Below are 26,009 nucleotides of genomic sequence, written 5' to 3'. Positions count from 1 at the left end.
ATAATGGCAACACCTAAAGAATGATGCCTTTATCATGGAAACAATCATTGCAGCATTGTTGGCGATGCTTGAAACCATTAAACACTAATTTTACAGGCGATATCAAAATGCCATCATACAGTCGCTGGGTAATAATCTGTCATCTGTCATACTATGATAAAGTATGATGTAGAACCTGTCAGAACACAGTGATGAATTATCCCTTAATATGAATTATGTTGCTTTTTGAAAACAATCATCATGAGGCATGATCTAAATGCAGTTCAATTTGGGACATATCCAAATATAATGGAATTTTAGTTTGCTGAAGAAGACATGATCAGCGCCAGATTTCGTAAAAAAAAAAAATGTATGCTGTCAGCATCATGTACTGATGTGTGTCGTGAATAACATCTTTTTCAAGCAGACATTTTACCAGAGCTCATGAAACCTGTATACATTGTACTTGGTTGTGCCAATTGTTTGTACTTGATATCAGGACAGTTTGTTGATCAATTATCTTTGTTACCGCTATTTTGTAATCATTTTATATGTTGTATCACACAGTTGTATTATTTAGGCCTACTGTATTTCTCAAACTCCAGAAGGGGTCAAGAGAAATGAAGTTCAACTTTCAAAGTTATTCTTTCACAATTTATTTTTAAAATGGATTTGTGGTAATGGTGACTGTTAAACAGACTAAAAATTGCCCCTCGTGTATACATTTGATTATGTCATAAAGTAGCATTCCTCTTAAAAACTTCATCGTAATTGGGGAAAAACATGTCTTTTAAAAGATCACTTGTATTCAATGATTGAATTACAGTGGGGGATGTATAGACACATCAACTTTCATTGGCAATTTTCTGAACACATACTCAAGTCACTGTCAACTTTATAGGCCAGATCTCATATTTAGCTGTGATAGTGTATTCTTAATGCACCATCAAGTATCAGTGAATATAATTCACAATTTTGGATATAATTTGTCTTCTCCTCAACTTGAATGAAGAAAGATTCTGAAAGAAGTGAAGTATACCACACCACAATGGGGATTTTATTACAACCGAATCATCGAGATATTCTTGACATGAACTCAAAGCTTGTTCTAAATTTTCCTCTCTGAATGGTATCAATGCTCTATAGACAAATGGTATGTGGATGGGGCAACACAGAATGCAAATTGATCTGAATCACAGCTAATTCAGAGCTCAATGTTTCTGAAGGCCATACATGTATGTACTTGCATTTATTTTACTTTTGCAATCAATTACTGATTTTCAATTTATGTCTTATCCTCTTCCTGCAGGAAAAATTACTTCGAAAGCTAGACAAGTATGATCGAGCCGAGACATTCCCTACCAAAGATGAAGAGGTGAGTGAAGAAAGTGCTCCTTAGGACACAGGGCTTTGGAACATTATTTTATTTTTGTGTGTGTGTGTGTGTGTGAGCAGTGTAAAATTGAGTGGATGTTCATCAATCTGAAGGTTCATTAATCTGAAAATGAAAAAAGGTTTTGTATTCCAAATATTTGAAGAGTTTGTTTGCAAAAACCGATAAGTCCATATTTGTCAAATGGAGATATTTGCGAATAAAGGTCAAGAAAAGTAAAGAGAATAATAAGAAAATGTTTGTTTCTTTTGACTATAACTTCAAAAATATACCTTCGTATGTAGTGACCAATATATCATTTAAAAGGTATTATTTTGTACTTTATGACAGAGACTGTACTTCAAAATCTTCAAAAATGGACTTATCGGTTTTTGCAAACAAACTCTTCATTTGTAATTGTGAAACAAACAAATTCTGTATTCTCAAAGGTTTTTTAATCCAAAAATGAAAAAGGATTTATTAATCAAAACATTTGTGGTGTTACAATAAAGGTTCATCATTCCAATCTTTGGCAATTCCAAAAGCAAAATAAGGTTCATTATTCTAAAGGTTTGTTCATATGTAAATGGAACAATAAGGTTCATTTTTCCAAAGTTTGTGAATCTGCAAATGAAATAAAGTTTGTTATTCTAAAGGTTTAATCTGAAAATGAAATAAGGTTTGTTAATCCAAAAATAAAGTAAAGTTTGTTAATCTTGAAATGGAAAGATGGTCATACTAATGAACCTTACTTTGTTTTCCGATTAATGACCCTTCGGAATAAGGAACCTTCAGAGTAACGAACTGTGACCTGAAATTCAGCTCGATGTGTGTGTGAAGATTGCAGTGGATTTACATCATACATTGGAGACAGAGCTAGATTGGGAAGATTAATGGACTTCAAGAACTAGAGATCGAGTTAATTTCCCTAAAGATGCGATTGCCACGTGGCTTCTCGCCACAGTGTAACCTTCGACGGTTTATGTGGGATATCAATTTGAAAGAGACTGGAGATGGTTTTGAAAGCTGTGGAGATCGAGTGAATTGAAATTGGTGATTTATGTGTTGATCGTCTGTGATGTCAGAGCAGCTTTCTCTTCCTCTTTTGACAAGATTTTCGCTCATAGCCTGTAACCTGCACGACTCGAGAATCCTCGTAATTGAGTTTCTATCACGTGCAAGGCTCAGTATGTACGGTTGTAATGGGTTTAAAGAGAATTCATTTCATTTCCATTTCCATTTCCAACAACAACAAAATAACACCAGTGCAATAGTAGTCAAACATTTACATCACTTTTATACAGAGTTATACAAAATCAATACAACATTTTCATAAAGGAAAATAAAATTAACAAAAATACAATTTCATGCTTATTTACTTGGGCCTTATTAGACTACACTGAAACAAAGTTGCTTGAAATGGAGGCTGCTACTGAAAAGAAGGGCATGTAATTTGCAGTCCCCTCATATGGATAGAAATTTACCAAGGGGGGGGGGGGAGCATGAAGAACTGTGACATTCAGGTAACAATCCCAGGGAAATTTGAGCAGAACCAGTCGAAGATCATATTATTTAAGCCTTCAAATTACACAATATAAGTCTTCAGTTCAAACACAAACACAGTAAGACATGTAACAAGAGTTGTGTGGGAAACTCATGATAATCATGAATGTTTGGTAGCTTTATAAACGGCTCTTACATAAAAGTAAAAAAATAAACAACAAGAGTGCAGTTAATCTTTCCTTCTTGAAGGAAGAAATACATAGGTAGAAAACTTTGATTCCTTATGTTTGTGCAAATATATCGATAAAGATGTTCCTGCACATTGTGAAAAATATCAAATAGTACTATTTAACATTTAAAACATGTTTAAAAAAGCACAACAGCACCAAGCTGTCTAAAGTACTACCAAGTTAACAAATCACAAATACTGTAAAAAGCTCTAATTTGCTTAAAACTTGGCATCCCTCATTTTTTCAATATTTTGTTAGTCTTTGACTTTGTCAGTCACATTTCCCAAAGTTTTAATGACAGATATTTAGTTCTTCATTCTGTCATTATCTATTATTTTGTCAGTCACATTTTCCAAAGTTTTATTGAAAGATATTTTATTTTTCATTCTGTCCTAATCTATCAATTGCTGTTTTTTTTTTTTTTTGTGCTTAGTTTCATTGCAACTTTTTCCACAGGATGAATACCTCTAGTGGTAATAGTAATGTCTAAGATTGCAAAGGCCTTCAAAGGGCATGGATTCTGAGCTGCTTTACAGTGTGTTTGTAAATTTATCCACTTGTTATGTTATGAATGAGAGACCAATCATTCCGAGACATTCAAAGAAAGTGAATGGAAATAAAATAGACGCATTCATACTGTATCACCCTATTACCCACAAGCCTTGTATGTAGCAGACAAAATAAATGCTCATCACACTGCTCTGAAGGTATTATTTACACTTATGGCATCGAGTAAACTATTGTACTGGTCCCTTTGGGGAAATGGAGTCATTTGCAGTAAGTAATTTATTTTCTTTATGTATGATTTTTTTTTTTCATAACCTTCGAAGTTAAAATGAAGAAGAAATCTGGCCAAGCATGGCAGGTATAGCTGGTACTACATCTGCAGGCCACGTGTATGCGCAAAACGTGGCTCGCTGCATCGTACACATACATCAACATACCCTTTCTTCAAGTTGACCTGAATCTGATAACCTGTACCCTTCAGCAGGGATCAGGGTTTATTGTGATCACAAGGAAGATATTCAAAGTCTTACATGGATGTTGTATATGACAAGTTGTAATATCACTTCAGCTCTCCACTGCTTTGGATTTCATCTTGCACTCCTGTTGATGTCCAGAAATTGTGGCAAGCATGATGAGATAATAAAACATATAATGCAGAATGTTTCTCCTTTTGCACATCTAATAGTCTTCACTTGAAACAATGTTGATTATAACATTTTAACAATGATTATGTTAACAGTATAGACATTTATACCAGGCAACATTCCTGTATTCAACTCTGAAAGGGTGCTCAAGGCACTCGCAATTAAATGTTCGTAATAATACAGAGACAATTAGGGATGTAATATGAGTCGTATCTTGACATATACCCTTCTTGGATCATGTTGCACTTGAAGGTGAAACTTTATTGAAGACTTGGTGGGTTTGTAAACAAGGCTGAAAAAAAAAAATCTCTCTTGATTCCTGATACACTTTTGTTTTCAGTCAAACCCCGCAGGAAAACATTCAGATATTTGAGAAAGTTGTGTAGAGTGCTGTTGAAACTTGTACTACATATCTACTACAACAGACATATCAAGTCACAGAAAGTGAGATCAATGTCCAGTGAATGGGTAAGCTTGCATTTTCTTTTCCCTCAAAGTAAAATGCCTTTCTGATATATTTGTGCATTTTATTTTTGCCTCTGACAAAGATTCTGCTGAGATTGAAAGCTCATGCAGCCCCCTTTGGACTCATTTTTACTCCACTGGCTTGCCACTATTGGATATAAGCAGTTTTCAGGAGCTTGTTTGCCACGTCTTATTTAAAATCATGATTTCTGACACTTTCAAATCTGAATGTTGTTCCTTGCATGCGTACAACACACGGTATTCACACAAATAAGTAGACACAGTGCTTTGACGTCAATGCAAATATAGAGCTTAAGTGACCCGTTGTGGTTACGCTGTGCCCAAAGCAGAAGAGTTGTACTCGAGTTCTTTTTTCCCCGCGATTGTTTGGTGAGACTCCCAAAATAGTGAAGAGAGTGGGTGTGTGAGAGTATCATTCATTCAACCATTCAGAGTCACTTCAGGGTATGATGTCATATATCCCAGGGAATCGCGAGGTCATGCCCGGGGAGTTATTGGACACCGCTATACATTTTCTCGCAACATTCGGACAGCTCGCCTCTCGTGAGCCGCTGCTCACGTGCACCGGCCATGCTATGACCTCTTCTTCAGGGCGATATCCCAGATAATCCTTATTAAAAAACATAGCCCGTCCACTGGTGTTCTGCTTGTCCATGAGAGAGAGCTGAGCCTTTCTTTGGATACTTTCCAAACATAATCTGATGCTTCACCGTAGCCTCCACACGACCTCACTGCATTGCACGTCTGATGCATGTACATAAAATGCTAGCAATTGTATTCATGGTGCTTGTGGTCGGAAACTCGATTTTATATCTGGCTCAGTTGAGCACATCATCCTTCCTTAGATTTCAGCTGTCACTCAAAGGCAGTTAGTCATTCCCCCGCATCACGCTCAAATATCATGTAAAAAAGAGACTTTCGGTCGTGACCGCCATTTGACTGATCGTAGGTGCCGATTAATTCAGTTTCAGCAAAGTGTGTGAAATTAATCTCTCAAGCTGTAGCTGTCCAGTGCTGCATAGAATTGAGGCACCCTGGCTGGTGCTTAACTAATTTAAGAAATACGTAGGCTTTGCCTATTGTGTGGAAATGTTTGACATACCAATTTGTAGCAGGTGGTACATTTTCTCCCAGCCAGAGGAATATATGTAGTCCATTAATTTTGACAGACCAGCTAGCTCATCTGAGATCAAAAAATATATAATAGGGCTATTACATTGGTCCATCATTCCATTTTAGAACTTTGTTTTCAAAATGATGGTATCATCATATCTAATAGCTCAACTAAAGTACAGCGTAGGAACTACAACGTTGTCTATGAATATGTGTGTATAGTGTATAGTTGCATATGTATTGCACTCATTTATGTTGACTTCAAAAGTCAAGTTATTAATAACAGATAAATAACTTTATTTTGCTTTCATAATAATGTACTAGTGGGTCATCAGTTGTATGATGGAACACTGATTGTAGTGTAAAAAGAAATACATATCTTCACCCTCACTTCGTACAACACTCTCAAGATAGTGTCTCAAATATCTCCAATTTGGAAGTGCTGCGAGAGTTCACTCTATGTTTTCCTGGGATGACTTTTCTTTGAAGTGTTTGGGAGTTGCACACCCTGTGATAGGTTGACAGTTTTCACAGACGGAATAGAGTGCGTGCTGGATTTTTTTTGTTGTTGATTGTTTGCATCATGTTCTTGTATATGATTGTAAAAAAAAAAGAAGGAGAAAGACTCAGACTAAAGAAGAAGAAAGACTCAGACTTGTGATTTGATCTGGTATCTCACAGCAATAAGACAGATGAGAGCCTGCAAAAGTGAATGTTAGCTCGCAATTCATGGCCGAAGTAATTTGACCCAATTGTGAGAGTGTCGTCTTACGTGATGTATAAACTGTGTGCTTCTTTAGTGGGTCGCCGCCTGTCATTGATGTATATACCACGAGGTCCAATTATCGAAACTGAGAGGAACCGCCTCTCCCGGAAAATGATGCCCCCTGACGGATAGATCATACTGCTTTCTCACCCCCGTGCACATGGCACATTATTAGTCTTCTTAGCAGACCTAGTTGTACTTGATACATCAACACACAGAAAAAAAAACTTCCCTCTTGCTTTATGCTATAGATGGTGCCCTTTCAATTTTCTGCTGGTGCCACGTTGCTAATCGTCCTCCAGGAGTTTTACAGGGAGACTGATAGGGCATCACTGACAGTTGTGGACTCCATCGTAAGGATTTCTTTAGCGGGTAAACACACGTACGTGAAACTGGGATGATGGGAAGATGTCGCCCAAACAATGGCATCATCCAGTCATGCATACGAAACAGTCCGGGCAAGATTAATGGGCCCAGACAGTGTCTGCATGCTGATTGGGAAGATGCATGAATGAGGCATGTATACATATTCGCTGCATACTATGTGAACACATGGCGCACAGCAGTAGGAGTTGATTAGACACGATCAAATGCGGCACGTTTGTGAGTTAGAGCTTGCAATCCAGTGATGAAGGAAGGTTGTTTCTGATATTTCTCCATCACATGAATAAGAAATGTTGAGTAGTCAATGTCAATATCATTATAGGCGTAGATATGGATATAGGTTGAAAACCACAATGGCCAACCACGTCCCTTCTAATATGTACATGTACCCAAAGTGGTACATAAATTCTATATTTGTGTGTTGTTGTTGTTTTGTGTGTGTGTGTGCATGAGTGCGTATTTGAGTGCATAGTTGATTCAGCAACAATTATTTTAAATGATTTTGTTCCATTTTGATCAGTGCGTGCATGATCAGTGATCTTTTTTTTTTTGTATGGGAGTTTGCACAATAGATTCTCATAATGAAATATAATGAATAGGATGAATGACCATGCTTTTTTATTGGCTTTATATAGAATGCATCAAGTTGACCTTGTCAGCTTATGCCCCAGGGCTTTTTTATTTTTTATTTTGTCTGGCAAATATCTATTCATCTCTTATCAGCAGTTTGATGAGGAATTAATAGTTCAAAGGACCAGAGAAGAGTGTGTACTGGTGCATTCTACATAATGATACCTGTGTTGAAAAACAACCAACTTCACTTCTCTTTCATTTCAAGGCAAAAAGTCTGACACCATGTTTCCTACTTTTGAACAGATTTAGGGAATATTGTGTCATTTTACCTATACTTGTGTGCAAAACTTTGATGACAAATTTGTCTAACATTAACAACAACAACAACAACAACAACAACAACAACAACAACAAATCCTTTCTAATTCTATTTCTCTACTATGTAAGCATGATAAAGGATATGGCTGGTAGATTTCACAATAAACAATCAAACACAAAATTTAGTTTACTTCCCGCATAAATTTAGTGGTTCTACTATTGTAAGACTGGTCTGTGGCTGAAACTCTTCTGTTTTACCACAGAAGCAAGTGCATATTTGATGATATTTCGTGTGATTTCATAACAGCAGGGGGAATTCCAAGGGGATTGGACTGGGGCTTGAGAAGGCAGATAAAGCACATGTCATGTGGTAATGCGGAGTGGCATATTATCTGCCTTGGAGCATCTCAGTTAATTTGGGTTTCTGTCCCTTTTCCCCAGAAATGTCTCTTCCCGTTTCCATCTTTTCTTTACTTCGCTTGACCCATGGGTAGCACGCAAGGAGTAACTACTTCAGAATGCTCTTGAGGCTTGAGATAGAGGAAGAAAAAAGCAGTACGAAAATAGCTGTTGACGGAAATAAGATTACTACGTACAGAAGAGAGAGTGTGAGGAGATTTCAATGTATTTCACAGGGAAATAGATGAGTTTGTTCAAAGAAGTAGTTCTGTTTTGCAGTTGAAGTTGGACAGTTTTGTTAAAGTTAAAAAGAGGAAAACCAAAGCCCAAATATGACTGGATTGAGTGAAAGCAGCAATATCGCTTGAACACATTTGTGAAAGTTTGAGGAAAATTGCACAATTGATTAAAAAATATAACGTTTTGGTACAGTCATCACTGGATAAAGAAGACTGCCACAGTTCATGACATCATTATGGACAGCAATATTTATAATTTTCACTTTTCCAGCATAATCAAAGAGTGCTTGACTTACCTCTTTGAGAAAGCAAGGGGAATAATGCTACCTTTAACATATATGTCAGTAACAAGTCAATGGAATATGTACTTCTCATGAAAAATGAACTTTTGTCAAATTCTTCTTTTATTTTCTTTATACTGTTGTCCATAATGATGTAATGAACTTTAGTTATAGTCTTCTTATCCAGCAATGACAGTATTGAAACTCATCTAGAAATTTGTAACTTTTGAAAGGATTGTCCGATTTCCTCAAACTCTCACTGATGTGTTATACTGCTAATATTGCTGCTTTTGCTCTCTCCATATATGTATATATGGACTTTGGTTTTCTTTAATCTTACCTCAGTGAGGTCATGATGTACCAAGATAGCTGATTGTCAAATTTTAGATCAAACATGCTTTTGGTTTAAAGCAGAGAGGAAAAGAAGGAATCTTGTGCAGATTTTTTCTTGGCAATTTTCTCATTGGATGTCTGTGATGTCCTTTAAATGGTCACCCTTGTGATGAAAGTTTCCCATTGAATGAAAGTGTTTCGGTAATGAGGATGTCTACAGTATAATATGGGCAATTAATAGAGTCAATGTTGTTAGAAGCTAAGGGGGGGGGGGGCTCTCCAAATGTAGCAGTAATGCCCCCTGAAAGTACATGCTACCTTTGAAAAAAAGAAACAAGTGCAAATGAGCAAGGATAGACAGTAAGAGAGGAAGAGAGAGGAGAAAAAGATAGAGTAAAAGACAGAGAGAAGGAAAGATATAGGTGCCACTTCCTCATTTACTTCCCGACTCTAGGCTTCCCCTGATAAAAACTTTCACAAGTTCAAAAGCATTTTATCGTTTGTCCCAAATAAAGTCAGTCCTAGCTTGTCTGTGGAAGTCTCCAGCCACTTGAATGATGTGAGAAAAATGCCACCATCTAGGGCCCTAAATTCTTCGTCCGAAAGATGAAGACGGCACAAAAAGTGTAAATCGTGTTCAGTGTGGGGGTGATACACTGTGTGAAGGCACTGTTACTTTGCACATCATAGGGATGGTAAGACCGCTTTGAAGAGCTCCGGAGCTGCCTTGACCTTTCCGTGGGACCAACAACTTTGAAATATCTTACATGGCAGAACTGCACCTGACTGTAATAGGGTTAAAGCTAGTGTAATAGGGTTAAAAGCTAGTCTCTGTCATCCTAGTTAGGGAAAGCACTGCAAATGCTTGTTCACACATTTTGTTAGCCCAGAGTACTTGCCACCAAAATGGAAATGTGGATTATTCATTCAAACTGAAACAGGTATAGAGATCGAGTATGCCAGCCCGGAGGTTGAGCACCTGTGCCGTGTTATTAAAGCGTGCTGTTTTGTCAAGTGGAATACATGTACGTCCATCGCATGCTGGAGTTATTTGATTAACCCAACATCTGTTGTTATTTGTTTGTATGTCTGTCTGTTTGTTTGTTGGTTTTGTGTGTATGTGTGTGTTTGTTGTATTTTCCCAAGTATGAAAAAGATGGAAAAAAACTGGAATTTTTAAACAACCCAAACTTATTTTGTCTCCAGCTGACAATGGTCATTACACTTTAAACAAACATCTCATGATATATTGTCAGATAAGATGTTTGTATTACAAAGAAATGAAATGTAAATTCTGTATTCAATATATTTTGTGTATTCAATTCAATAGATCATTGGAACATACTGTATTGTAAATATTCCATTTTTATATAAACCAGGTAATCAGTGTTTGACAACATTTTTTTTTAGGCTTTTATCATGACAGCTAGGTCAATTATGTCCAAACACAAGAGCTTTGTAGAAATCCTAATTATTTGCTGTCTCATTTTTTCCACACCAAAGCAAAAAGTCAATAAACAGCAGTAAATATGTGGGACTACAAAGCAGAGGAAAAGCATGATACATACAGTCATCTATTTGATCAGTCTTTCCAGATAATAACTCAATAAACCTCCCCCCCCCCCTCCCCTTGGGTAATTCGTACTTCTCTACTGCAAATATATATTATGGAACTTGTGCCAAATACATGTACGTAGCACCACAATTGTTCAGGATGAATATCAGTATGCTGCACTATAAAAGTGGCTTTGTTAAGGTCAACACAACAGTTGTGAGAGCGTGCCAAAATGTTCATCTACCCTTCCTATTGGAGCTGTATCCTAATGCATGATATGTAAAATCCTCCAAGTTGTGAAGCTACTCATCAAGTACTGACCTCCTGTACTGTAAACCAGATGCTTTTTCTATCGGTCGCTGATACGAGTGTACACTCACGTCTAGAAGACTGGCTTAATTTGTGGCAATGACTGTTGCATGAATATACCGTCTGTGCCGTGACCTCGACAATCTTTGTTATTCTCTTCACTTGTTTTTTTTTTTTCTGGTTTTATGAAATGTGATGTATGAAAATGTGATGTTTCAATGGTCCTGTGTACATATTCTCATGTACCAGATATGATAGACTTGCTGTCAAACTAAAACTGTATAATACAGCATCTGTGTTTAAAAAAGAAAAAGGACTGATACAGATATATATAGTTGAGTTTGAGTATAGGCATAATTGTTGCAAGATATTGTAATCGATGATGTGAATCTACACATAACAATAGTTTCATTTTTAAAATGTTGCCCAAAAAGAAAGCTTTTCTTGCCCAGCATTTCAGTGCCCAAATCTTTTATACCTTGCTATTTTTATCAGCCATCAAAACTCATATTTTTTTTTTTGTCTCCAGATCTGTAATTTTTGCTTTACAAGGCAATTATGCTTAGGTACAGGACAGAACTGTTTTACACTCTGATATGACAGGGAAAGAAAAAGAGTTGCCTACATTGTGTATTAAGTGTTGCCTAGGCTAGAACATCACATCACACCAAACTTGATGCATGCGACATCAAATGTTTCATTATCAGTGCAGCACAGGTTTAAACAGAATGTATAGACCATAGAATGTTCGATGTGAAGATTTAGAAATGAATATATTGATATGGCTTATCAACAGCAGGCAGAGGATGAAAAACTTTTGAGAACACGAAGAGACAAAGAAACTGAGAAACAAGGAAGAAGGAGAGTAATCAAAATGTGGAGAAAGTAAAAAAAAAGATGACAAAAACAAAGGAAAAGAGAAGTGGAGACAGAAGGATAAAGAGAGAAAAATAGAGAAAGAAAGAGAGAGAGAGAGAGAATGGCAGACTAGGCGGAGTCTAGAAATAGGCCCAATTATTCAGAGAGTGTGCCCCAGACAGAAATACTTCAGTTGTTTGGCTCGATGCAAGGGTGATTACCAATACTATAATTACAAGCAAACAGGAATTCTGTCTATTAGAATGTCAGCTTTCCCCATGGAGATAGTGATCGGCCGTCTGCTCCGACGGGCGCCTCCTCTTAAGCTTCAGAAAGTTGCGATGAATATTCTTTTGCTCATCCTCGCTTCTTTGGCTTTGTTTTTCATTTCTTGTCGTATGCATTCAAGAGCAATAACCATCATGTATCGTGTGCCCCTTGTCGCATTTTTGTTGTGACGGAGTCTGAAATTTTCACAATTTGAACGGCGGAGAGAGATGAGATGCTATCTATGTGAGTGATTTGGCAAAGTTTCAGCATTGAGCTTGAGAGCAAGAACATGGATGTGAATTGCGAAAACTTTTTTTTTCAGCGTTTCCATGAATGTCAATTTCACTTTTTTTCATTGTACCATTGTACTCATTTTTTAATGCACAGTCTTCGGAATAAAACAGATAAAAACAAACCTTGATGATCCAATGTGAATAAGGTGTCGTAAACAAGCATATGCCGCAGATGCTGATCTGTCTGATGATGGGAGAGATTTCACTCATTGAAGGGTACTGCCATACAAGGACTTCATTTCTGCTATATGACAGATATAACACTTATAAAACATATATCACATCTATTTTCATCTCAGTAGATATTCCTGTTTGTTAGAACTGCCACAATTGCTCACTCGTCAACAAAATGTAAAACATCACATCATGGTCAGCCTAAAATGTTTCACCTGTCCTTATTCATATTCAAACATATTATGCAAAGATAAAATCAGAGGCAGACAAACAAGGGGAAAAGGCACAAGCATTTTTTTTTTTTTTTTGGCACTAATGTGCTTTCCCTCTTGCCAAAGAGAAAATGCTGAGAGATACACTGTAGATGAGACAGCAGGTTTTTGTGAGCATGGATGCTGAACCCTCCTTCGTAAAAATTAAAGTTTTCTCTAATAGTATTGATTCAGTAGACCTACTGATTTGGATCGAAGCATCAAAAATGAACCTGGGGATGAAAGTCCCACGCAGAACTTGATGGATTCTGTACATGTCATCATTAATGTCTTTTTTTTTTTCTCTCTCTCTCTCATCACAGAAATCACAGCCACATGCATAGATATATCATTGGCATGTTGGCATACAATAATGATAATTTCTGGCTCCTAAGCTGACATATACTTATACTGCCCTCAGAGACTCATAGAGAAAGCTTGGGAAGTTTATGTGTTGTTATTACTTTGAATGGATACCAAAGCAGAGAATCTCTTTTATAATTTAATATTTTATAATCAATTTGTCATCCCCTATTCAACTTTGCCATCAATTTGGGGGACCTGGCATCTATTCACATTTGAGGCATTTCCTGTTTTTGTATTCATTTGATCACGTGCATCTCAGATTTTTCCATTAATTTGATTATAAAGTGCCTGTTCATTATGGCAAATTCCAATTCATTATGGCAAATCTCGTAGTCTGTTTGATCATGCCGACATGGGGTTTATAACATTCCGTAAACTACAGGGATGTTGTGGAGTGTTGAAATGTTACCAGAAAGTATTCCAGGATGTGATTAAGGTTGAAAAAATCTATGAATTACATTGGCTTTATTTCATGACTGTCACAAGTATCTAAAGTTAATGCAAAAAACACATCTTATTTTCTAAGGACACTACGTACTGTTATTGTCCGATTCTCGGCATTTTTTGTGTGTATTTAGTATTCTTGTTTTATGGGTTTTTTTTTTTTTAGATTTTGTTCTTTTTGTGCTTGCATTCATGACACCTGCTCATACAAATACATTGGGCAAGGGAAGATGAGAATGCTTAGTTATGAAAGAAAAACATGATGTGAAATTTAAAAATGCACCTTTTGATCAACAAAGTCATGAAACTGGATTTCCATGTTATGTCAATGCACATTCTTTGTTTTATCAACTATTCATACTATATATGCTTTGGCTGTGGATGCATGGACTTGGGAGTTTGTGGTTACCATAGCTCAAAACTTTCTAAACATTGCAGCACTCTTCCCAATCAAATACAAAGGTCAATCCACTTGTTATTCCTCAAGTTGTAGAAAAATGGATGACTGTGAGGAGACGCGGCCACTGATGCGGAGAGCGGTGGCATTACAATGAAGGTTCCCTCTCTCTCGTCTCTTTCGAGAATGCCGCCCTCGTAGCTTCGATGGAAGAAAATGATGAAAAGTAAGCAACTTTAAGGGCAGAAGTGAGCCCTCAGTGTGCGGGTCACGTCCCCGCTGACAATTTATTCAATTAGCCATTAGCGTACACCCCCCAAATAAACATCGGAGGCGGTTAACTCCTCTTGCCCTGCACTGGAGGAGCAGTGATGGAGGATTCCGAGGTGTGCACTGGGAAGCGAGAGAATGGTTTCTTTGGTGGTGGGTGGGTTAATGTTGTTCATTGGCAATGCATTCACAGCGAACGCTCTGCATGAATTTTCGGGGGGTCTTTTTTTAGTCAAGTTCATCCAGAGGTATGCCATGTATAGCACTCATGACATTAAGACATGCTAGTGCACTCCTTACACATGGTTGCAAGAGACAACTTAGTAAAAGCAGCGGCCATAATGTGCATACCCAAGGGAACAGAATGTCTTAAAATAAAGCTGTTATGGTATTCAAAATTAACTTGTTGTGTGCCTTGTTTGTAAGCCCGACTCTGATCAGTCAGCGGCTTGCCAACTTCACATATTTTGCTCAAACACACGACCACACACAAGCTGATAGATGAATCGCAGTATGCCTCAGTACAGCACCGTAGCCATACTTCTTTCACAGAATTTACATCGCAGAAATTAAAGCTTACAATTTTCTGAACATTTTTGCTGTAAAGCATTTCTAACATCAACTTTTTTTTATGAATGAAATATACATGGCTTTGAAAAACAGAGTTTTCCAAAAGTACTAATGTGTCTTGGTCTCAGTATCATGTAGCACATGGGGGTATTATACACTGTGCCACCCAAAGGGTCATAGAGTTTGTGCATAAACAGGTTGGTTAGTAATGAGAGAGTTATTGTTGAATTGCCTAGTCTCCTCTCCAAACTCCCTAAGAGTGGGGATGTCTCAGAAGTGGATGTATAGGAAGACTCAATCTTCAAGGGGGGGGGGGGAGAGGAGTATGCCTTGGTTCAATCCTTTTGACATTTACTCCTTGCATGCACAACTGCCAATATGATGGATGGCTGGGCTCGGCAGTGATGAATGCTATGTGCTCACATTGGCAACTAGCAGATCGTGACATTTTCCGAAAAATGATTCGGAGGAGGAAATGTGTTTATCCTGTCATGATTAGCAAAATGACTCTGAAATCATGTGCAGACAGACAGTTGATTGATGGGGGTATAAAAGCAAAGTATCCCTCCATCTTTATCTCTCTGTCTTAATCCTCTTCCTTCTCTTCTCTTTCGCTCGTTCCTTCTTAATTACACTGATACGTACCATATTGGTACCACCATGCATGTATATATTGCATTATACGATGGTGTCATGTGATCGTGTCACATGATCGTCATCTTGCGGGATGATATCGAAACCTTAGAGGACTATTTGAATGACTTTGAAATGTTCTAATTTGATGAAATCACACCCAAATATCTACCTCTCCCATTTTTGGCAGGAGATTTCTTTCTTTTTGGAAATCTGCCATCATGTTCTATCTGATCCAGCTTGACTTCTCCCACTCAAGCGGCATGTAATCCTAGTAATAATGCATTTTCCTCCTGCTCAAAAACTATGGCCTTGAATAAAACACACGCACACACACACACACACACAAAAGAAAAAACCTTGTGAGTAGCAATGTGACAGTATAATTGTGTATACGCGTACATCCCATTAACCACTGAGGGTGTCGACTGTACATGCGCATGCTACAAATAGTAGCCTTGCTGCATCATGCATGCACTATCCAGAAGTACAGTTGCTGATGCATTATTGCGTACGTATGAAAACGCATTTGGAATCCAGCCAGAAGGTACGCCACGCATGTGATGTGCACTTCATGCACACATTTGTCGTAATTTTTGTTAATCTCCAGCATGGAAGTGTGGTCCAGGTGGGGGGGGGGGGGGGGAATCTCCTGTATGGGAGATGCTTAGGGTCAGCCCCTGTCATTCTATTAAAGGGGCATTCCGGACGATTTTCATAATTTGACATCATGTAGTACATAAATCAACAGCTCCATGTATAGATTCGTGGAATTTATTGTGGTCCTTGAGCAGAGAAACCAATGAATTGAAAATCTTAAACAAATTACACTGAACAGTGTTGATGACATCAGAGCCTCATATATTTCAGAAATGTAGCAGTGTAATTCCATTACAATACCGCTTGCTCAACAAGTTCACCTGTGAAAAATCTATGCATGCCTTCTTCTTTTGTTCTGCTTCCTCGAGCCCGAAATCATGCATTCTTATGGTGAGGCTGTCATGTCATCATCCTTGTTCACTGCAATTTGTTGTAAATTTTGAAAACATTCTCATTCCTTATCCCAATCACTATAAATTCTGAAACTCTGTACTCAGTTTGACTAATTTATAGTTGTTCAAATGTAAAAGTCTGAAAATCATCCGGAGGTCCCCTTTAATACTCCATCTACAGAAAATGCTCAAGTTAGCTCGGATGAGTATGATATTATGCTGTATTATGGCTACACACTAAATAGGAGAATGAAAATGCTTCTATGTTTGTGAACAAATTAAAAGTATCACTCTTCTATTTCAAGAAAAGTTTCTTTCATTTGCCATGCTGTTGGGGCATGTCGATATATATATATATACATATATACATATATATATATATATGCAGGCAAAATGTTAATGAATCTTGTTCCCTGATAGTTGGGGGAACATGAGTTCCTCACCTGTTGCAATATAGCACCCAGGCACTGAAGCAGACAGTACCATAATATCTATAGTCAGTCCCGTCATCCCAATGAGCTGACAAACCAAGCGTTCCCTAACTCACACTGAGTGACAGTTGCAGCACCCAGCTGGGATATATGCACCAAAACAAGTTGTGGTCATTTCTGCTGTGTGAATTGTAGCGAATTGACAATTAAATCCTTGGCGCATTCACCGGGTGTTTCTCGAGATGTTTTGCTTCTTTTACATAATATCTTTTGCCATCAAAGACAGGACAATTCTTTCTTTTTTTTCATGTCCTGAAGGAACTATAGTGCATTGAGGGACAAGAAATTGAAGAATACAAATTTTCAAGGACATGATATTTACATTTTGTAATTTCTGCTACGTGAAAACACACAATATCATATCCCCCTCTAAGAAAAAAGGAAAAGAACAGAAGATATTCAGGGAGAAACAACATAAGCTCAAAAAAATGTAGATGAAACACCCAGCTACTTTAATAAATAAAAGGAATTTTACTCTAGACAAACTAATTATCCCCCGTCCCCAGAAAAAAGAAAATGTCCAGCTGCAATTTCTGATGTCTCATTGTTAGAGGGTGAAGATGTATCACATTTCTTTACAGGCACAACACACTCTCACACATACTTGACACACACACACACACACACACACACCCCTCTCATCCCATAAAGGTTGTCCAAAATGAGCTAAAGCAGAGAAGCATTGAAAAAAAAAATACCAGGAAGACACAATACTAACAAGGGGAAAATGAAGACATCTCTACCACTTTGAATACAAAACAAAGCTTAGAAAAAGTACATATACGACAGTGCATCTCCTTTGTACGTGCTTTGTTTTAGGGTTGCACCACAGACAGTACTTTCATTATTGGAAGTCAATATAAGAGTTCAATATGATCACATTGCAAAAAAAATGGCAGTTTATGCGCAAGGAACAAATAGAGACACAATTCCTCAATATTTCCCTTCGTGTTCTATTCAAATTTGCCAATATTGCCAAACGCCTTCCAGGCATTTACAAAAGTGCATGTTTCAACTTTTGTACCATGCAATGTTCGCATAGCATCTTTATCCACGTATCATATCATGTTGTACCTTGCCTCTTTATTTCCTCTTGAATCTCATTCAAATTTGCCAAAATTGTCGAGCATCGCATAGCTATTTACGGAGTGCCCATTCCAAGCGCAGTTCAAACATCAGCAGCCATTTCCTGTCCCAGCCAACTTTATGAGTATTTAACAAATCAGGGTGGGTATGCTGGAAATATGAACAATTCCAAATCGATGTCTCGATTATTTGCGAAATATAACAAAGTGGTGAAGCACAAATATCAGCTTCCAAAAATATACAAGAACACGTATGAAACAATTTTGAAGTTTGTATTGTGCAAAATTTTGCAGACTTTACAAAGTTTTCCACAAGATGACAGCTAAACAATGCTGATAGTCGTATTTGAAAGTGAAAGGAGTATTAAATTGTGCATTGACATTTTCATAACCCTGTCAGTTTTACTCTGAAGATTTTCAGTTCTTTGGATATATGTTATAGGGTAGGTAAGATCATGTCTCCATCTTTGTCAGTTCATTGCACTTTGCTTGGACGAGAATACTGCTTTTATGCAGACACCCTTTTATACTGTCAGTTTCGTCGATCCCGCATATAAAGTACACAAGTTCAGTTGAGCTACAATATGCACTGCTGTTGAAAGTGCTTCTTGTGGAATTAATCATAGCAATAGTTGTGGGTAAGCTGCAGGTTTGTAAACATGAGCACTGGTAGAGTGCTGTCTTTTTCTGTGCATGGTGTCATTTGAATGATTTTGAATTAATGCAGTTCAGCAAGCATTGCAGATTCTGAAATGTAGGCCTCTTAAAGCAATAAATTAGGCCAAGGGGAGAGTCTGGTGTGTAAGAATGCAAGTGCTATTACCAAAAGAAGATGGTTTTATGAAATTGCACAGAGTGTACAGTTATTATATTGACAATTCTGCTTTGTGTAGAGTTTATCATCACTTACATTCCCCACATGTCTCACAGTCAGAAATCGCCTTACTCCAATTTGCCGTTTTACACCATAACATGTGGAATGCAGATGTAAACTCCACAATGGCAGATAGAATCATTAGAAAACCATCCAAGCATTATTAGTTGCAAGTCTAGATAAGGAATACTAATGCTCTTTGTTTCATTTTACTCCTGTTATGATCAAAACCCATTGTTTACATTTTATTTCTGTTTCTGTTTGTTTTTGCATAATATCCTAAGAAATGAAAGAAAGATATTATTTGTGACATATCATGTATTATGTCATGTCTGCCCTGGATTACTTAACATAGCAATGTCGGAATTTCGAAGATTGGGGATTTGTTCCATGTTCATTGTGCCACTGCCAGCAACTAGAGACAGCCTGGTGGTAGTGTCGCTGCCCGGAAAGCAGTAGATGATAGGTTCAAGTCCCTCGGGTTCCTTTTTTTCTGAAGTGTTTGTTAATTTACAGATCAGCAGTTGCAATCTTCACAAATTTAGTCTGTAGAGAGAGACAGATTGAAGAAACTCACACCTGATCCTAAGAAATGTTTGACATTTAAGCATCATGCCAAACTTTGACAATCTGCTGACTAGGCTAAGATGGCACCATGAAAGCATCCAAAGAACCCTAGAGCTTCCCATGCCCTTGGGCAGGCCCCTGACCCTTGTCTCAATGGACATGCTCATGTATAGGCAAAATGCATTTTCTGTGTGACAGTGCTAACATGCTAAAATTTCAAGTTGTGGATTAATGTCATGCACTAGGATAGAAAAGTGTCAATGCTCAAACTCAGCTTATTTTCTATTCCTACCCGTCTCCCCCATTTTGTGCCAGGGACTTTGGACAGTGTGTACAATGCTATGGGATTTTCTCTTGCCATCAGCACTCAAAGCATACAAAGGGTTAATACAGAGGGATTTTAGTTTTCACATCACAGATTACAGCCACAGGGTCATCAAGACTGGTATGTATAGCACTATAGGGATTAATGAATGAGAGTAGTGAATCGAGACTGAACTTTGCAGCTGCCAATTTATCATTTCAGGGAGTTAGAGGTCCAACCACATGACAATTCTTTGCAGTAGAAACTAGATGTGAGTAATGTACATGCATGTCAGCTTGCAAGGGAAGGAGTAATATAGCCATCGCTGGAGGGCGAAAAGATATGACTATACAGCCAGAGAGGCGCAGATGAACATTTTTTTTTTTTTTTAGTTCTTTACCATCTACTTGAGATCTTGTACGATCTTGTATGTGGGTCCTGAGTGTTTTCATGATAAATGGGAAAAAGTCCCAAACTTGTCCGCCCACACCGGCATGTTTATTGCTCAATGGCTGAAACCACCGTGTTTTGTTTTTCCCCTGTCAGTGCTATAACTTTGCCTCCTTCTATTTTTTGTACCGGCATCCGGTCATCCGATCTGAGTTGCATTTGGTACTATAGTTGTTTTCTTCATCTCGATCCTTTCAATTGTTCCCCCCCCCCCCTCCACTTCTCATCCTATTTTGTGATTAAATTGTCAAAACTTTCTTCCCCTGCGAGTTTGGGGGCCCCCTTTCATTTCCGCATGCACTATACCATCATACCCTCTCTTTGTTTCGTCCCCTATCTTGTGCTTTGCAATATTACCACACGAGGGCAGTATAATGTATGCGGAGCATGAATCTGACATTTTTTTTGGGGGGGGGGACGGAGGGGAAGGGGGAAAGGGATGTTGGGTGTCGGCAAGCATGCATGTGTGCCTTTGGTGCATGCGGCGAGGCCCGCGTTCAGATTGGACGGGGCAAACAGCACCACCTGTTCGGCATTCAAACAAGCTGGCCAGTGTGAGAAATGCGCAGCAAAATTTGCATCCTGATATAGCCGCATTATTGATTTTTTTTTTCCCCCACACTGCCATTCTTCTGCTCTTTTTTTTAAATCTTCTCTTTTTCTCCTTTTTTTTTTTTCAATTCTTGTGTTGCTTCCACTTCCATAGGCGGTAGGAGCAGAACATGTGACATTTTTGTGTCACAGCACCGAATACAATGGGATGCACAGCTGTGCCACTGCCATGTCGGGGCAATAATGAAAGCGCAGGGTGTGCAAGCAACCTTGAAGGCCGAACATTACGTGATAATAAACACCGTCACAGATTCCACGACTGGATGAAATTCGTTCGTTCTCTGTTCATGACAGGCAGAGATTTTTTTAAAGTTACCACTCAGAATGCCACTTGTCGAGTTTTGTGGGCTCAGATTGTTTATTTATATCCATTTGAGAAAGTTTTTCCATTGTGACAATATTTACTGCAGGGTACATTGACTTCATGACACAGTTCTGTACCAAACTCTGCTGTGGATTCGGTTCATATGTCGTTATTTCAATCAGAGAGCACAAACAATTTGGAGGCTTACCATAATGGGGCATATTTTTGGCGCTGAAGTGCAATCAATGTCAAATGCCAGATTGCCCATCGTATTACTTGGCCACAGACCAGTCCCCATTAAGAAACGAAAACGACTCTTTGCGAAGTGCCTCACTGTCTGCCGACACAAAGATTTGCGTTGCAGTAAATGCCTGTTAAAGGTTAAGTTTTCGAAGTCCTGCAGTTGTGCAAGTTTTTCTTCTCCCCATGCAAGTTTTGTCTCCTGATTTACAGAAATATTTGGCTTATTCCAACATTTTCAACCATCATGTCCTTCCAAATATGCCATCCTCATGAAGAATAGGCCAATTTATATAAATGGAAGAAGTAAACAAACTTGGTTGTGTATGTTGTTATATGTATGTTGCTATATAGATTCTATGTTTGCCCCAGTGATCTATATATTACTGTGTGCCTCTCTGCCTCCTCCTCCCTCTGCCTCCTCCTCCTCCTCCCCCCCCCCCCTCCCAGGAAACAGAAGATGTGAAACATTCGTAAAGGGATGGTATAGTTTGGGGGTTGAGATTGGGATTCAGGTTTTAACTTTTGCGAGATGATTAGCAATCACTTATATGAAATATTAAAGAGCAGAAGTGTTATAAGAGGAATTAAAAGTTTATTTTGATAAAAATCAGTTTTGAAATGGCTGAGATATCTAAAAACAAAGGGGTCCTAATAAAAGGTCAGTCCCACCTTTTATCAGATCCACTTTGTTTTACTTTGTTTTTTAATATCTCTGCCATATCAAAATCTCTTGTGAAAATTCATGATTTTCGATACAAGGCCTTTTCTCATCAAAAAGGATGAAACACTGTTTTAGGCTTGCTGCCACTTTTTTTTTCATTTCTTGGGACAATGTACATGTACCAATATAATGTATTTTCAGATATTCTAAAGAAATCTGATTTGCTTGTAAGTATAATACATGTATATAATGCATGTTTGACAATCCAACCAGTTTCCCATTGCACTCGCTTCCAGTAGAATCAATGTACACAATGCATGTGTGCTCTGTTGCACTTTTGCAACAATTTCAAGAGACAGCCTGGGCGTGGGAGACTAGCGCCACCGTCAAAAGAGGTTGGTCCATTTTGTTATCACAGGTGGTCAGCCTAATGGGTAGGGAAACGGAGATCTTTAACGAAGATAGCCGTCCGGGGGCCACCACTTAGCCTGCTTTCTGCTGGCTGCTTCAATTTCCCCGGGGTCCCCCCCCCCCTCTTTTCCCTTTGCAATATTCTCTATTTATAGACAGTAGTCACACACACACACACACACACAAACACACACACGTGTATATATATGCATATCTTTATAGATAGGTAGATATACAGATATAGATATATATAAGAGGGAAAGGGGTTGTGTCCCTTGGCGCCATCGCAATGTCCACAGGGAAGATATGGGAGCGGTGACCATCCGAAATGCCCATATACCCTGGCGAGCCATAATTCCCAGGCTATTATGGGGCTGGCAAATCAATGATTGATTCTGTCGGCCTGCCTCTACGGACACTCTTTACGGTACATCAAAGAATATACAGGATCGTCCCTTCAAGTACCAGAAATTTGGCAGCGATAAAAAAAAAAAAACCAAAAAAAAAGATTCTCGGTAAATCATGATAAGAGATTTTGGGGGGGGGATCTCTCACACCCACACAGGTGATTAGGCCCTTCTTGCGATAAGCGTTTTGCTCCTATGAATTTAACATCTTTACACAGAACATTAAACACAGGGTGTGAATGCACTCCGAAGCTGTGCATTGCCTGTACCCTTTTGGTACAGCAAAGCAATAGCTGTTGAGCCTGTCAGTACTTCTTTTCCTTTTTCTGTTGAAAACATACCTTAGAATAAATAAAAAAATAAATAAATAAAAGTTCACACCCAATCTCATAACTGTATATTTTTATCAGAGCATGAACTGAAAAAGATGATATCAGTAAGACTCTCAAATAATGCTGATCTGGAATTTCAATAGTAATTTCATGTCACAACTCTGTATAATTAACTCTTCATCTTTCTATTAAAAAGACAGCTTTTCGGGATAAAAAAAGTATAGTACAGTCAACTCATAGTTTATGAGATTCTGATAATTCTTCTAAAACCTTGTGCATTGAAGCAAACACAAAGCAAGAATTATCAATATTTTTTACAATTCATTTATGCTTTTGAATTGTCATTCTTCAATCTTGTGTCCACAAAGCCTCAATACTTTTGGCACATACATGTACTTGTACTGCATTCATGCAAATGGCTATATTAATACTATTCACCCAGACACCACACTTGTATGTGTTTCTGCTCCGGCTGTGTTGGTACAGACATATCAAGCCCACAGTTACATCAGATTTTGTTGCAGACATGCTGGTATGTGTAGCTTTCACATTGGCACCAGCAAGAAGACAGGGCTGCACGTGAAATACACTTATATAAATGACAAACAAGCAAAAAAAAAAAAACTTTCATTGTGTACAAAAAACAGAAACATGTTGCCTTTCTGACAGCCCTTATCATTTAAAAGCATTAATCTTTCTCATTAGATACATAAGTGTTTGAAAAGAAGATACTATTGTAGTGATATTCTTCATAGTTTTTTTTATATAAACTATTACCTCCCCCCCCCCCCCCCATGAGCTCCATTTGCTTCCATTACATCCTCAGTGTTTTTACCTGTCACCCAAGCTTCAGATCCCAGCCCCTGCGATATCTCAAACGCACCCGTAATTGCTCGCAGAAACCCAAACACAGCTGACTGTCACGGACGATAAGATTGTGGACACGTATACCTCAGCGATTTACCGTCTGAGGTAGATGGAGAGTGACAGTGGAGGAAGATGAAGACAGGTGAGCCGGGAGAGGAAGCAGAAATATAAATCCATCAGAAGGCAGATGGAATATGACTGTGAATGGACAAAGAGGATACTGAGAAAAAAACAAGTATAAGAAACAAATGAAGAGAATTATATTAGAAGGGAGAATGAATATTGATCGGAAAGAGAAGAGAATTTGACTGAACTGGACAGAGTATACAAGCCGAGAGAAGAGATATTTTAGGAAGATATTGAAATGATAGAGAAAAATGATGACATATCAGAGCGTAGAGGATGCAAATTGATCAGAAGATAGAGGTAGTTGCACAAGAATGGACAGCATAAAGAGAAGATGAGAGAGGATGCAAAAACAGAAAGAAAGAACAATATTGTTGGATAAAAACCAGAAGGGGGTTATCACAATTTTGTGGGGTATGAAGTTATTGCTATCACATTGTAGAGCTTGATCTCTTCTACATTGTGGTATCAATTTTAAATTCTTTTGATTTTCAGTAAAGTGTCGAAAATCAAAACAAAAGTGTGCTATTTTAACCGATATTTGGAACAGTGCTTTACATACCCACTTTTGATTAAATGAACTTTTTATTTCATGAAAATTGATTGTTGCATTTTTAGTTACGCTCAAATCTTACAATGCAATAGCGCCCTTCTGGTTCTCAGCCCACAATTCTGATATGAGTTGAATGATGTAAGATACACAAGATTGAAAGACTACAAAGAGAGATGATAGTACAAGGGAGATATATAAGAAATATAACAGAGAGAAAGAGAGAGAGATGGGAGAGAAATATATGCCATTGAGAGAGAAATATATGCCATGGAGAGAGAAATATATGCCATGGAGAGAGAAATATATGCCATGGAGAGAGAAAGAGAGAGAATTCAAAAGATGATAAGACTCAGAAAGGGAGATAGAGCAGGAAAGATAAGAGCAGAGGGAGAGAATGAGACCTTAGGTGGAGAGGAAATGCAAAACTGTAAATTGTAAAAAAAAATGAGAGAAAATGGAAGGTACATGTAGTGAAAAAAAAAGTCATTGTGAGGAAAAAGAAATCAGAAAGAAACTGTATGAAATGGAATAAAGGGGTTGCATGCGCATATTAAGAATAAATAAATGTGATGAGAAGAAAGAGAAAAAAAGGCTGATTAGAGAAAAGGGAAAAATAATGAATAGATGGGTCAGACAGTTTCACACTAAGGACAGCTGATTGATAAATATATCCAAGAGAACAGACAGATATAACCAAAAGAACTCTAATGGACTTTAGAAAGAAAGCAGTTTTTGTGTTGGTTAGGAATATTGAAAATGTAGGTGAAAGAGATAGATGAAATAAAAGTGTGGCAGAAAGTTTTTACTGGTAGGTGGATTGAATGGTAGTCAACATGCTATGATATTATTTCGATAATGCAGATGAAAATGTCTGTATAGATGTTATACACACAGGTGAAGGAAGAAACAGGATGTTAAAGGACATAACGACGGAAAGGTGTGGAAATAGGGTCGCTCTTGGGTAGAAACCCTCGGTGGCGTTTGCAAAAGTCGGCAGCGGCGGCCTTCGGCAAAGGCCAGAAAGCCAACCCGCCCTTTGCCCAATCCATCTCAAACTGATTGAAAAGATTGGACGGATGAAGAGATTTTCTTCGTTATGTCACATCATTCCTTTCCCCGACTTTAGCGTTCACAGAGAGCGAGGGCTCTCGCATTTCATCATGCAGATTTGCAAAAGTGTTACGGAAGCTCACACCAAAGTGCCGTGACCCAG

General features: G+C 38.1%; 1 protein-coding gene across 1 annotated transcript in view; it reads left to right on the top strand.

Annotated features, from left to right (window-relative positions):
- LOC140244092 (uncharacterized) overlaps positions 1-26,009 on the top strand; it is a 65,625-nt gene that overhangs the window by 16,254 nt on the left and 23,362 nt on the right. The window contains exon 2 of the mRNA XM_072323740.1: positions 1,289-1,354. Within this exon, the coding sequence (XP_072179841.1) occupies positions 1,289-1,354 (66 nt within the window). The remainder of the gene's footprint in view (positions 1-1,288; positions 1,355-26,009) is intronic.

Source organism: Diadema setosum, chromosome 20 (genome assembly GCF_964275005.1).
Source record: "Diadema setosum chromosome 20, eeDiaSeto1, whole genome shotgun sequence".
NCBI classification, from domain to species: domain Eukaryota; kingdom Metazoa; phylum Echinodermata; class Echinoidea; order Diadematoida; family Diadematidae; genus Diadema; species Diadema setosum.
The sequence above is the reverse complement of the archived record's forward strand: the minus strand, read 5'-3'. Positions and strand labels throughout refer to the sequence as shown.